Genomic DNA, 13,527 nt, shown 5'->3' with positions numbered 1-13,527 from the left:
ATTTTGAGCCAGGATCTTAGCGTCATTTGACGTCAGCTATTGGTGAGTCACTGTGCCCAGCGGAGGGGCTGGATGGGAGTAGTTTTTCTTGATGGATCTGAGGCGGCGAGGCCCGAGTTCTCGAGTTGCGTACGTGGCCTTTCTCGATCTCCGTACCTGAAAGTATAAAAGCCTGCCCGCCCGCCCCGTTTCATAGCGCACTTTGCTGCTACCATTGATCCAATGTCAGAGCGCACTTTGCTGCTACCATTGCCTCAATGTCAGAGCGCACCTTGCTGCTACCATTGATTCAATGTCAGAGCGCTTTTTGCTGCTACCATTGATCCAATGTCAGAGCGCACTTTGCTGCTACCATTGATTCAATGTCAGAGCGCACCTTGCTGCTACCATTGATCCAATGTCAGAGCGCACCTTGCTGCTACCATTGATCCAATGTCAGAGCGCACTTTGCTGCTACCATTGATTCAATGTCAGAGCGCTTTTTGCTGCTACCATTGCCTCAATGTCAGAGCGCACCTTGCTGCTACCATTGCCTCAATGTCAGAGCGCTTTTTGCTGCTACCATTGATCCAATGTCAGAGCGCACTTTGCTGCTACCATTGATCCAATGTCAGAGCGCACCTTGCTGCTACCATTGCCTCAATGTCAGAGCGCACCTTGCTGCTACCATTGATCCAATGTCAGAGCGCACTTTGCTGCTACCATTGATCCAATGTCAGAGCGCACCTTGCTGCTACCATTGATCCAATGTCAGAGCGCTTTTTGCTGCTACCATTGATTAAGATGTTACCGTTGCCTCCAGCGATAGGACAGACACCTCTTCGTGGTGCTGGGGATTATTACTCAAACGCCCAATTGTTTGAGGAAGCTAAGATCTGTCCCAGTCTATTAAATTCCATGATTACTCTTTCGAAGCCCGTCTTCCCCTGATCTGGTTAGTTAATGTCTTCCCGTAAGATGATTCGTTTCCTCCTTTCGGCTAGAAAGGAGGAATCGTCCGCTTTAAAAGAATACATAGAGTAGATTTTGTGTCAGGACAGCTTCTCCTCACAGTTCATCGCGAATTCAACGACTTCAATTATTCAATCATCAGATAAAATTGCGTATCAACAATCCCGCACAAGTGTTGACCGTCAAGAGCGATTGACCGCTATTCATATGATGTTGAATTGTGGCAGTGACCCGGCCGATTACATTACACCACATAGAACCTTGAAATTGGTTGGTCCGAAGTGATGAATAATCAAATCCTCTTGCTGACCGTACCTTGTAGCTAGGGAAAGGCCAAAGAGTAAATGACCAGAAATTGAGAAAGAGAAGAAAAAAAGCGGGCGTTACGCTTGTATATGCATGTTCCAATGTCGTTCATTACTATTACGACCGTGTCACTAGAGTCCGCCGTCGATCCCGATGAACGCCGTGACGATTGCTTGATTGTGTCCAGTAGATACTCGAACCAAGAGGAGACAAAGACAAGAATCTGGGTACTGTGAAGAAAAATCCCGTCGAAGGCTCAAAGACTGACCATTGCCCCCCACAACAAATGAATGGCCTCAAAGGTCAACCATATCTGCGTTTAAATGAGAACATTAGGAAGTCGATTGGTTCGGTGCTATACAAATGTTCAAAAGCTAATGGATCAATGACCTGTCCACCTTACAATAAATAAACATCAGCATGTGAAGAATACTATATGTTCTGTCGAAATGAAAACGACAAAACGAATAAATGCTGTTTAAGTCTCCAGGCTGAAGTAACAGCACGGGAGATAAACGCTCCAGACCAAGTCCGTTGTTTACCAAATAAACAAACCCGGCAGTAGATGTTTCCCTCCTCACATTTCATAAGCAGCGTCAAGCTGTGACTACTGGACGAGGAGCACAATTCTGGTTATTCACCCCTCCGACACTGTTTATTGGGGGGTGTAGCTCCCGAGCTCAAGGGTCACAAAGATGTATCCCCACCCTGTTTCTTCGGCCTACTCGTCAGAATTGCCCGTCTTCGCAAAAAAGGAACCTGGGCGCTTGGCCGCTTGGTCAATCTGGCGAAGTCTACCACCAGGCCGCGAAGGGGCTCTATCCTACTGACCAGTGCTAACTCCCATCTGCGTCTTATTCCTCAGTTATTTCAAACCCGCAAATACAAGGACATTTCCAGCCTCTGTGTTCTCCAAACAATTATTGATAGCAATGATGGCAGACTCCACGTCACACGTTGAGCTGCATACTTCCAACGATAATCTCAAAAATTCTGTCAACCCAACCTATGCGGCGAGCACTGAGACAATTGCTGATCCTGAACCGAAAGCAAGATCGGTAGGTCTTCCTATTCCTTGCTTCTTGCCCTGGAAGTCCAGCTGATATTCTCCATTAGAATCAACGGCAACCGAGATCTATGAAGGCGTGTTCCACGGCGAAGCCGGAACGAAAGTATCCTTCTTCGGGAGAGTCGGGAGAAAGACCCATCATTAGGAGCTACCGAGACAATCGCAAGGAAAGAAGAGGCCGTCGAAGGAGGAATCGAGCGCAGCAACTCAACGATACCAACGAACGGCTCGTTGCTCAGCACATGCACGACGAGATCAGGATTCAGCACCTCAAGCGGCAAATCAAGTCACGCTGGCTCCAGGATGCGGAGTTCTTGGCTCGCAGACTGCATTCGCGCGCACGGAGTGTCTGAGTCACATGGGTAGAGCCACCATCTTGCCGCTTGGATTTGAGAGCTCCGCATGACAAGGCGATACAAGAAAGTGAGAGAGAACGCAACAAACCGATAGATTCCATCACTTTGTTCAATATCATACCTGCCAACGTTTGTCTGATTGCAATTTTAGTTTGTCAGTTGCTTGTAACTTAAACGGCCAGCCGAGCCAATGATATTGATGATCGTAGGATGTGTAGGAAGTGTACTTCGAGTGGGGATAGTCTGACCAGCGAGCACCCCATTGAATTATGACCTGCGAAGCACCTAAACACGACCTCAACCAGCCTCATCAATGAGCAAAACAAGTTACCTCCCTGAGACACCACTCCACCTTTTTGATCGGGACGCAAATTTACCTTTGCAGGTGTCGGCTCTCTTCATCGCTGCGTGTTCATTGCCACATCACGCGGCGACTCGATTCCGCCAGTAATTAACCAGAGACCACGTGGTCTGCAGACAAGGTGGCGATGAACAAAGAGCACCAGGGAATAACCATCGCGCCATAGCTGGATGCCAAGATAAACAGCTTTGCAGAAAGATGATCAGATTGGATTACAACGTGAAATCACCAAGGCCATCTCGATCATCCCAAGCACTAGACGTAGCCATTATGTTCAAGTTAGTCTATTGCCATGCTCCTATATAGGGCTCTGGTTCTCTCAGAGATCGATGCTGCGAGCTCTCTGACGTCCCCTAGGTCTCACAAACTCTCCCTCACCATGGGTATCCAACGCAGCGGTCAGACATCTCGAGTCGATTTCTTCGACACCGCGGACCAACTGATTCAGGAATATGGACAGCTCCAGGTTCTGGATGACCTGATCCGTTTGCGAGCGGCCGATCTTGTCCAACACCCGATTCTTGCCTATCCTCGATCAGCGAGCCATGTCGCGTCCTATGACTACTATAGCGGTCAAGACTTGAATACCATGATCAACCAAGCGGCGACGATGCTTATGGACCTTGGCTTTCAGACGGTAGGTCTGCCGATGCCGTCCGACCTCACCTATTCTGACAGCTCTTCTCAGCCAAGACGAAACAAATCGGTTGTCGCGCTCCTTGCCTTGTCAGATCGAGACATGGTCGTGACATTCTTTGCTCTGAGCCGGCTGGGCTACATTGTGATGATGCTTTCGCCAAGATTGTCGGGCAAGGCGTGCGTGTCTTTGTTAGAGGCGGTGGGATGCGAGTCCATTGTGTACGGGGAAACCCCCAGCATCCGCTCGATGGTGGGTAGCATTTTGCAACGGAAGCTGGTGAGCTGCCGTCCGCTTCCTCGAAGCTCTTTGAACACCAAAGCTGAGCCCAGATTCTTCTTCCTTTGCCGCGATCGTGATCCCGACAAGACCGCCGTGATCCTGCATTCTTCAGGTTCCACTGGCAACCCCAAACCGGTGTTCCTTACCCATCGAGCGCTCATGACACACCCTCTGAAAGGACCTGGACTCACATCGTTCAATCCTCTTCCCTGGTGTCATCTGCACGGACTATCCACCGCACTCCAGGCCATGTGGAGGAGAAAGACCGCGTACCTGTGGAATGCCGCACTGCCAATGACAGTGGAGCTTGTGCTCACCGCCCTGGAAGAAGCTCGACCCGAGCTGATAGCCGCAGTCCCGTCCATGCTGCAGCTGTTGGTGGATGATCCTCGTGGCATTGCGGCGCTGCGGAGATGCACGCTGGTCACGTACGGGGGTGCTCCCTGCCCCGATGAATTGGGCGATCGCTTGATCAGGGAAGGTGTCACCTTTGGAGGTTCATTCGGCCTGTAAGCTCTTTCCCGTTGTGTTTCAACTCCCACGCTGACATACGCGCCAGCACCGAGGCAGGTCTTGTGGCAGATTCGATTTCACGGACCGAAGACGACCCCGGTTGGAACTGTCTGCAATTATTTGACAGTGTGCGACCATATGTTTGGATGAAACCCATCAGCGAATCCAAACCTCTCTACGAATGCGTGTACCTGGCCGGTCACCCGGCTTTGACCACATCCAATTCAGACGATCCACCCGGGTCCTTCCATTCCAAGGATGTATTCGCTCCTCATCCTACGATGCCGGGGCGCTGGAAGTACCTGTGGAGACTGGACGATCGCGTCACCCTCGTCAATGGCGAAAAAGTTTTGCCACGTTCTATGGAAGGCCACGTCAAGCAACATCCGCTGGTCCACGAAGCGGTGGTGGTGGGAGTGGGCAAAGCCACTCCGGGGCTTCTGATCTTGCGCTCGGAGGAAGCCGAGTCTGATCGTCTGCCGGATGAGGACTACCTCAATGCTGTCTGGCCGTTCATTGAAGAGGCTAATCGCCAGGCAGAGGCCTTTGCTCAGATTACACGGGACATGGTGGCGATCCTGCCGTACACTGCAAAGTTCCCCCGAACAGACAAAGGCTCTATGATACGAGCACAAGTCTACCAGAAATATGCGGAGTTGATCGAGACCCTGTACACCACGGAGGAGCGACCCAATGCGGGTCTCCAACTAGGCTTGGTCGAGACGCAGTCTCACCTCCTTCAGCTGTGTTGGGATGAACTCGGAATCTCTATCTCAAGCATAGATGCCGATCTCTTTTCTGAAGGCGTCGACAGCCTGAAAGCAATGCACCTCCGTCGCTTGATTCTGCAGCAATTCAGGTTTGGCCCCTGCCACTCTCCGAGTCTAAACTCGGTATTTGAAATGGGCACTCTCTCGCAGCTAGCCCTCTACATCTGCGCGCTGCAGAGCGGAGATAGCCTCTCGACGGCCGAAGACAGTATCTTACTCATGGAAAACTTGATCAAGAAATACTCCTCATTTTGGAAACACCTTTCTTGCCCGGCAACCCCCCGGAGGACAAAGAGCGTGGTACGTACATGTACTTCTAATTCTGGATCATCAATCTGACAACGCAAAGCTGTTGACAGGAGCCACTGGCTCAGTGGGCGCACACGTGCTGTTCGAATTGCTGAACGATGACTCGGTGTCGACCGTGTACTGTCTCACGCGGAGGGCATCTCCGTTAAAGGCAGTGCGCGGCAGCCTGTTCGAAAGGGGCCTGTTGCTTTCGCCGGAACAGACTTCAAAGGTTGTGGCACTAAACGGCTCACTGGACCGGCCTGACTTTGGTCTGGACCCAGTGGGGAAGACCTTTCATCGTATGCTAGACTCTGTGTCTTTAATCATCCATACGGCATGGCCAGTCAACTTCAACCTCCCCCTCGCTCAATTCGAGCCACACCTCCGGGGACTATACAACCTCATTTTGTTTTCACTTTCGGTCCGAAGACTTGAACCTGCGGTCATGTTGTTTTGCTCTTCCATCTCTACAGCGCTGGGTGCCTCCTCTCCCACAATCGAAGAGGAAGCAGTCGATCTCAACAGCGCGCTGATGGGCTACGGTCAGTCCAAGTTGGTGGGAGAACGGATGATCAGCCTTGCACGCCGGTCAGGGGCAAGAGCGTACTCTCTCAGAATTGGTCAAGTCTCGGGACATTCGAAAAAAGGCCTGTGGAACGACTTCGAGGCAATTCCTTTGATGATCCGATCGGCACTGACTTTGCGAGCCCTGCCTGAACTAGATCAGACCTGCTCGTGGCTTCCCGTGGACAAGCTGGCCACAGTAATGCTCGAGTTGGCCGAGTCATGCTCTGCGCCCGAGCGCGACGTTGAGCCAAGCCGCGCATCCGACACGTCCGGGGTGGCCGATCTTGACGACTCGATCTACAACGTGTGTAATTCGCGCGTGTTTTCTTGGTCGGAGCTGCTGGCAACTCTCCAACGAAGCGGATTTCAATTTCAGGTTTTGCCGTTTGAAGAGTGGCTTCAGTTGCTCCGCGAGAGTGGGGCACGAGGCGAAGAACATATCAACCCGGCAGTCAAACTGGTCCATCAGTATGAGATGATGCATGGTGTCCAGTCTTCCATCAATCACAGCGGGACGAAAGTGTTTGCGACGGACAAGGCTGAAAGAGATAGCGTGACTCTACGCAGCGGTTGCTTGAATATTGTCCAAGACGACATCCTGGACTGCTATGCCCGAGACTGGCTTCTGAGGTGGACAGCTTATTAATTTAGGATGCTCGATACATACTGTAGAAAGTGCCAGACGTATTATTGGAACGAACGAAGCCAACAGCCAAGACCTGAATTCAGAATTGCCCTTGCTTTGATACTACAGCTCTTCCTGGTAGACAACCAGAGTCACTCTTTCATAGGAGATATCATACATCACATCGACAACGAAGGCTGATGAACAGGAAAACGGAAGCATACATCGCTCAAGATTTAAAATGGGATGCATTTCTTGTTTGGTGCGATGTGGAGAACCATGACTGGTTTAGGGTGCAACAGCAACCGCTTAGCCGAAAAATGCATTTCAACTAGTCATTTCAACCAGCATATAGTATATTAACAGGAAAGCGGATCAATCATATACTTATCGTCCTATTCAGCGTCGGCAAGATAAAGCATAATGATGTAGCATACTGTGACTGCGAGGCTCAAGCTCCACCCAGTTAAAGCAAGTCGTATAGAATCTTCCGGAGCAAAAATAACGTAAAAAGACATGTTGATAAAGCCCATCTTACTAGCTTCATAGCATCCACTAGGCCAAATTGGTGGGTCAGCCGTAGGTTCAATGATAGCTTTTAGGAATGAGCCGTACTTTAACAAAATTACAACTTCGCGGGTGTGATGGTTTCGGTACTGGGAGCTTAAAAATAGCCCCATTGAGAAAGAAAATACAACGCACACCACTATTGCTATCATGGGAGCTGTGAATTGACTGATGTTGGTATATCCCGGCGGGTCAGATCGTAGCGCCCATGGAAGTAGTAAAGCGCTGGAAAGTTAGCCTCGGGGCCGATTCTCAATGGTTAGGGAACCTCGAAACCTGATTGACAAAAGAGAAGGACAGGCGTGACTGCTTAGACGCAATGCGCAATTCAATATCGTGTCGCTCATCATAGTGCTTGAGAGCGAGCTCCACCGCGTCTTCATTCTTCAATATAAGTAGGGGGTGGACGTGGTCAAAATTTGAATGCTTTTTGATGTTGTCTTCCCCCAACTTGTTTGAAGGGGGGTTGGTTTCTGGGGTTTAATGATAGAAAGATAGCCCTCAAATACACATGAATCTAGATGTCGTGCTGCGAGGGATTGAATGTTCCATTTGTTTGAGGGGAAGCTTATAGTCAAATTATATACAGATTATTGGAACTGCCCGTTCACTCGTCGATGATACACATCATCGGCAGCTTAGATCTGAACCCATGAACACTTGCCAGAAACTAGAGTTATGCCTTCAATGGAAGTATCGAGTTGTCCCCAGACGACGACACCGTTGTCAATTGTGATTTGGACATTATTTGGACCAAACACCCCTTCAAATGATCTCTTTCTGCCAGTCATTTGAGCGATGGAATCGTAGGCAAGAGACACAGCTGAGCACTTGAAGGAAGGAGCTTCATCCGATATGGTACCACTGAAAGAACAGAAAATGCCGTCGATCCCAAATGATGCCTTTATTCGACCGTTCTGGTGTCGTAGCAGTTCTTTTCCGGAGTACATCTATTGGGCCAGAATGTTAGTTGGGGTCACAGAAGAGCTGCTGTCAGGGTATTCACTTCGTTTTGGTAGTAAGGGGGCTACTGTGGCAGATAGACAGCGAAAAGAGTCGTAAATTTGATGACCACGTCGATGTAGAAAGTGGATGAAAATGCTGCGGCTGCCAGAGAAAGGATAGTGTAATTGGATGTCAAATGATTATATGCCCCCATCCATTTCTGGGGCATCAGCCGGTACACAGCCAAAGCCGCCATTCCACTTCACCACTCTTACACGAGCAAGGCGTATCTAGTGTGGGACAGGTGGTCAATTCCTCTTGTAGCCTTAATGGTACTTATTTGCATGCACCTGAAGGGGCCATTTAAACACCAAGATCATGAATGTTTGACTGAAGAATAACCACAACCCGTCCAGCGGCAGAATTGCACAGAAATACAATACCCGAAATGAACAAGCTTGACAGCGGAAGGAATAAACCTCTTTCCTTTGTATGTGTCAACCGTTTTTCCATTTACCCAGAAGTCCACTATCTGTTTAATTGTGAGAAACTATTGGGAATGGAGTTTCTCCAGAGCCAAGGATAAACAATATGGTCAAATGTTCAATTGTGAAAGGTTGGATCTCGTTGCACGCTCTACGTTCTAGGTCATAACTTGCTAAGCCGGTGAACTGAGCATCATTAGAGCCTCACCCACCAGCTGCTGTGGACAGAGGTTGCATTCTATCAGTGTTGAATCGTGACCATCATTGGAGTCCAACTGATCAAGCTTACCTCAGCGCTGAAAGCCGTTGAGTTTGTTTACGAGTCTGTTGATTAATTCACGTTGTTTTTACCATGTTCTCCAAGGCTTAGTTGCAACATCCGGTCCAGACAGGCAAGGCTCACGGGGCCGAAGGGAAATAAACACCTGCTCCACAGTGGGTCCAACTCGGGCCATGTCATGGACGAGATGAACATTTGTCGGGGTTTCCAGCGATATCAGATCCCATATCATGCAATTGCTGATACTGGCTAGTTATGTCACATATGGAACTATCAGATATATACAGAAAAAGCAGTCACAGTTACTCTAGTCCATTCCTCCGCAATGGTATGTAGCGACCGTCATTTCGCTACCCTTTTCTGGCAGGCCGTCTGATTGTCTTCTTTGGATAAGCGCCTCTTCCTCCTCGAGCGTCAGGGTAATATTCTAGCTAGAGTTAGCACATTCCTTCCAAACGCTAGCGGGAAACCCACCGTAGGATGGTCCGAAGGAAATGTAGACTGAATAAGACGTAGATCCCCGTGACGCGATCGGCGGATGACCACGACATGTACTACCTCCAGCCCAAACCAGCTTGCAACCTTTGACAATGAGCTAGGCATGATGCAAAACAAGATGTTTCATGCTAGTATTTCCCGGACGCAGGATGGGGAGGTTGTAAGATAAAGAGCGATGTCAAATTCTGATACGGTTGATAGAGATCGGTGGGAACAGAGTCGGGGTGTTATATTTAAGAATCAGAAGGGCATTTTCTTTGTTCTAGATTCATAGGAAGTGGCGCTCCCTGATGAAAAAATCCGGACAGTGGGAGTCTCATACATGTGTCCCGGATAAGAACGTGTTGAAATAGCAGTGACGAGCAATAGGCAACTAGGAAGTGCTACTCGCCGACTAAAAAGTTACCCCAATCGCATGAACTTGTAACCGACGCATTGCGAGCTGTTGTACTGTAAGTGATGGCTACTAAGTTGAACACATCTAGCAAATTAACATAGCACCCAGTTCTTTCTGAGGTTCGCCCAGGTATCCTCATTAAAAGCCATCAATACGGCGCATGACCTATGGTGTTGCCCCTCAAATCCTTGTACAAGACAGACAAGAGATGCATAGCTAGTTTTGAAGTGATGCAGTATAAGTATAGACATTGGATCCAAAATCTCAGTCATATCATTTCAAGGCCCCGGTCCTCTGTGCGCATATCCAAGACATTTAATGATCCCGTATTCCCTCTTCGCCCAGTTCCCGCCCGCAGACATGGATGCCTCGGTAAGTGTGCCCTTTTTGACCGCCGCGCCGCTGACCAGTGTCCAGGAAGTTCTTCGGACTATTGGTGCACTCAATACACGCACTCTCCAGGCAGAGCGCCGCCAAGCGCGATCCGAACAGGAGCTAATCGCCAAACAGGAATCGCTTAGCCAATCTAGGAGCAAGCTAGAGGAGATTGTCCGATTAACCGAGCTTCTGTATGAGGTTAATCGGCGAATGGGATCTATGATGGACTACCTATTCAGGGAGAAGGGAATCAAACATGGTTCGGAAGATGCAGCGTCATTTAATTTGATGTTTGACTTGGTAATGCAGGGGGTGGAGGCGGAGGAGGCTGGGCAGGCACCAAAGTGCGAGAAGTGCGAGGAAAAAGTGAGAGACCCCACGGGCAGCCGTGCCTCCGTACCTGCCGAGCTGAACAGTGGGAGTGGTACAAACTGATGCAACCTCTTGAGATGTCGATTTGCACGCACACAGCCGGTCTAGTAGCAAAATTAACTACATTGCACTTTGGCCGAATCAGCATTGTCCTCGTTACTGTAGCCAAAAAATGTGAGCCACGAAGAAAAGAGGAAAATGGGGGGTAGCTTCTTCAGCGCGACCCATGACCAAGGTGAGCTCTGTTATAGGGTTTGATGATCTGGGGATCAGAGCCTCGTATTCTTCTAAGCCGCGTTTCGTTTTGAGCGAACACAACTGGGCGACTGATTCTCTGTTGTTCGGGATGGCGGCACTTGCAGCTTCTTCGCCACTGCATCCCTATCAACCGTGTCAATCTCAAGCTGGTCAGGCAGGACTTCTTTGCCACTGCACTCGAGATCTATTTCAGAATGGCCTGCGCTCATCTACGCTCGCCCAGGCCTCAGACGCGAAATACAGCTTTAGCACGGAATGGCCCACCCGACTCCTAGACGGATTCACACCTCGTCTGAATTCTTATTCAACTTGGCAGAAAACATAGTGAGGCCTGCCCCAGTGGTGGGTTTAAGATAGTCTAACATGATCCAAGAAGGACATCAAGTACGAAACCCCTCAAGAAAACAAGTAAATTGCCCTACACCACATATCTGCTGAACATATGCACTGACCCCTTTACTTCTATGTGATCATAGGTGGCTAGCGATACTCCCAGTGCTTCATTGTAGGAAACCTCGTGCCAACCCAGAAACACAATGAACTGAAAGGGTATGAAAAGAAGTTCCATCCAGTTTTCGGGTCGGTATATTGCTACATTAGACAGGTTTAGCAGATAGCCCAAGATCGAGTCGGTGGTTCCGCAGTGGAGCTTACATTGGAACAGGTACGCGTCAACACCGTTTTGCTGAGAGCAGTCTGCATCGTGTCACACCACTCGACCTCAGCCCCTTTGCTCACCTCGACAACTGATGCCTGTCGCTGAAGTATAGGACGTGCAATCCTAATCACCAGATTGACCGAGCTGTAACGAATGTCAACACAGATCATCGCAATATTACGGCGGGAGAATACTCACCACTCGATCGCAAAAAGAACAGATGTGTGTCCACTGCCAGAATTTGGGCCAAGTAAATAGAACATATTGGGGAAGTTGTTCATTGCCACGGACTTGTAAGCACCGATGCCACCTTGATCGTCCCAGTGCTGATTCAACGATTTGCCCTGCCTGCCTATCACAGATTCGGCCTTCCATTGCGTGAACTTGAATCCCGTCGCCAAAATCTACGAACCGTGGTTAGTATGAATTGTGGATGCATCTGTCCAAGTGCAACTTACGATAAAATCAACCGGATACTCCTCGCCCGAACCCGTCATCACACTTTTCGAGCCGACTTGTGCAATTGAGTCCTTGACCAGCTTCATTCTAGGGTTGCGAAGCGTCCAGATGTAGTTGTTATCCAATATCCTTCGCTGCACACGATATTAGTGGTGACCTGATGTACTTCAAACACCCGCTTACTCTGCATCCAAGTTCATAGCTTGGGGTGAGCAATGGCCAGTATTTCTCTAGAATTCATCTGTCAGCATCAGGGTGGCAACAGCGTTTGCCATATACTCACCAGGAGCGTTCTCCATAAGATAGCTCTGACTATCAGATGCTCTCTTCTCCCTCAATTTGTTCCCTTTGGGGTTGTTGTAAAATTGCCCAAGTGTTGTCTCAAGGATCCAAAAGATCCCCCATCGGATAAGAAGCAAGGTAAGTGGAATGTAGGAGAAACAAAAGCGCAATGCCTTTCCAAATCGGTAATTGCCCATGGGAATCGGCACGTAATGTTGTGGGCTCTATTTTCACGTAGCAGTGTCAGAATCAAGCAAGCTCGCTAGAATGAAATACTTGCCCGAATAAACTGTGTCAGGCTGTTGACTTGGTCGATCACAGCAGGAACTAGCTGTGAGCCGGAGCCTGCAGGGCTGTTAATTCAATTGTCTGCTAGGCGACTCATAGGGCGTGAACAAACATCCATTACCCACCACGGCCACGTTGAGGCCTCGGAGGTCGTACTCCTTGTCCCATTGGGCAGTATGCACGACGGGACCCTTGAACCGCTCCAAGCCAGGGAGAACGGGGAACTTGGGATTTGTATAGCCCCCGACAGCAGAGATCAGCACTTTGGCTTCGTGAATGAATTCTTCACCTGTCTTCAAATCGCGAAGATAGACATGCCATCGACTTGAAGCTTCTACCCACTGGGCACCTTTCCATTCGGTCCGAGGTCTCACATGTTCAGTGACATGGTAAGCGCGAGCGACACATTGGATATAGGATAAGATTTCCGGCTGGGAAGGAAATAGGCTGGTGAAGTCTGGATTCGGGAACCATGACAGCGAATATAAAGCGCCAGGTATATCAACACTGCATCCTGGATCTGCTGCTTGTTAACAAGTAATATGCAGACGGAGTCAAGGAACATCACAATTATTGGCTGCCCACGCTCCACCCAATTCTCGAGCGCGGTCGTAAATCACATAGTCATTAACATATAGTTGCCGTTGGAGCTGGCATGCCATGTCGATTCCCGACAAGCCTGCTCCGATGATAACAACGTCGCTGTACAACGTCTTTCGTTTGTACATCGCTGGTCTGTTGTGCGATATCCAAACCATGCAAATACTTACAGAGTGAGCTGGTTCGTTGTGGGAGCTGCACAAAGATTACCGAAAGATTTACCTGTCTCTTTAGTATGGCCGACTCGGAAAGGAAAGAAATGGAAATTAATCGGAATAATTTAATAACTTAAACAATGTACTGCCTAAAGAACCAGCCATCGAGCCACACAT

At 49.2% G+C, this 13,527-nt stretch overlaps 5 protein-coding genes across 5 annotated transcripts; 3 read left to right on the top strand and 2 right to left on the bottom strand.

Moving 5' to 3' along the window:
• Positions 1-2,192: 2,192 nt before the first annotated feature.
• N7511_004283 (uncharacterized protein) lies at positions 2,193-2,679 on the top strand (the record flags this gene model as incomplete). Its single annotated transcript, XM_057126708.1, has 2 exons — positions 2,193-2,315; positions 2,374-2,679. The coding sequence occupies 2 exons, from the start codon at positions 2,193-2,195 to the stop codon at positions 2,677-2,679; spliced, it is 429 nt and encodes a 142-aa protein (XP_056985598.1).
• Positions 2,680-3,422: 743 nt separating this feature from the next.
• N7511_004282 (uncharacterized protein) lies at positions 3,423-6,749 on the top strand (the record flags this gene model as incomplete). Its single annotated transcript, XM_057126707.1, has 3 exons — positions 3,423-4,471; positions 4,522-5,545; positions 5,595-6,749. 3 exons carry the CDS (start codon positions 3,423-3,425, stop codon positions 6,747-6,749), a joined length of 3,228 nt encoding a protein of 1,075 aa, XP_056985597.1.
• A 2,563-nt stretch (positions 6,750-9,312) lies between these two features.
• Positions 9,313-9,608, bottom strand: N7511_004281 (uncharacterized protein; the record flags this gene model as incomplete). The annotated part of the gene is made up of 2 exons (XM_057126706.1): positions 9,313-9,432; positions 9,480-9,608. 2 exons carry the CDS (start codon positions 9,606-9,608, stop codon positions 9,313-9,315), a joined length of 249 nt encoding a protein of 82 aa, XP_056985596.1.
• Positions 9,609-10,218: 610 nt separating this feature from the next.
• On the top strand, positions 10,219-10,713 carry N7511_004280 (uncharacterized protein; the record flags this gene model as incomplete). The annotated part of the gene is made up of 2 exons (XM_057126705.1): positions 10,219-10,272; positions 10,318-10,713. 2 exons carry the CDS (start codon positions 10,219-10,221, stop codon positions 10,711-10,713), a joined length of 450 nt encoding a protein of 149 aa, XP_056985595.1.
• Positions 10,714-11,514: 801 nt separating this feature from the next.
• Positions 11,515-13,323, bottom strand: N7511_004279 (flavin-containing monooxygenase; the record flags this gene model as incomplete). The annotated part of the gene is made up of 8 exons (XM_057126704.1): positions 11,515-11,710; positions 11,765-11,970; positions 12,025-12,159; positions 12,209-12,255; positions 12,309-12,531; positions 12,588-12,652; positions 12,708-13,115; positions 13,164-13,323. The coding sequence occupies 8 exons, from the start codon at positions 13,321-13,323 to the stop codon at positions 11,515-11,517; spliced, it is 1,440 nt and encodes a 479-aa protein (XP_056985594.1).
• Between the last annotated feature and the right edge of the window lie 204 nt (positions 13,324-13,527).

Source organism: Penicillium nucicola, assembly GCF_028828085.1.
Source record: "Penicillium nucicola strain IBT 29836 chromosome Unknown utg000003l, whole genome shotgun sequence".
In the NCBI taxonomy this organism is placed as follows: domain Eukaryota; kingdom Fungi; phylum Ascomycota; class Eurotiomycetes; order Eurotiales; family Aspergillaceae; genus Penicillium; species Penicillium nucicola.
This window is presented reverse-complemented; position numbering and strand designations above follow the sequence as displayed.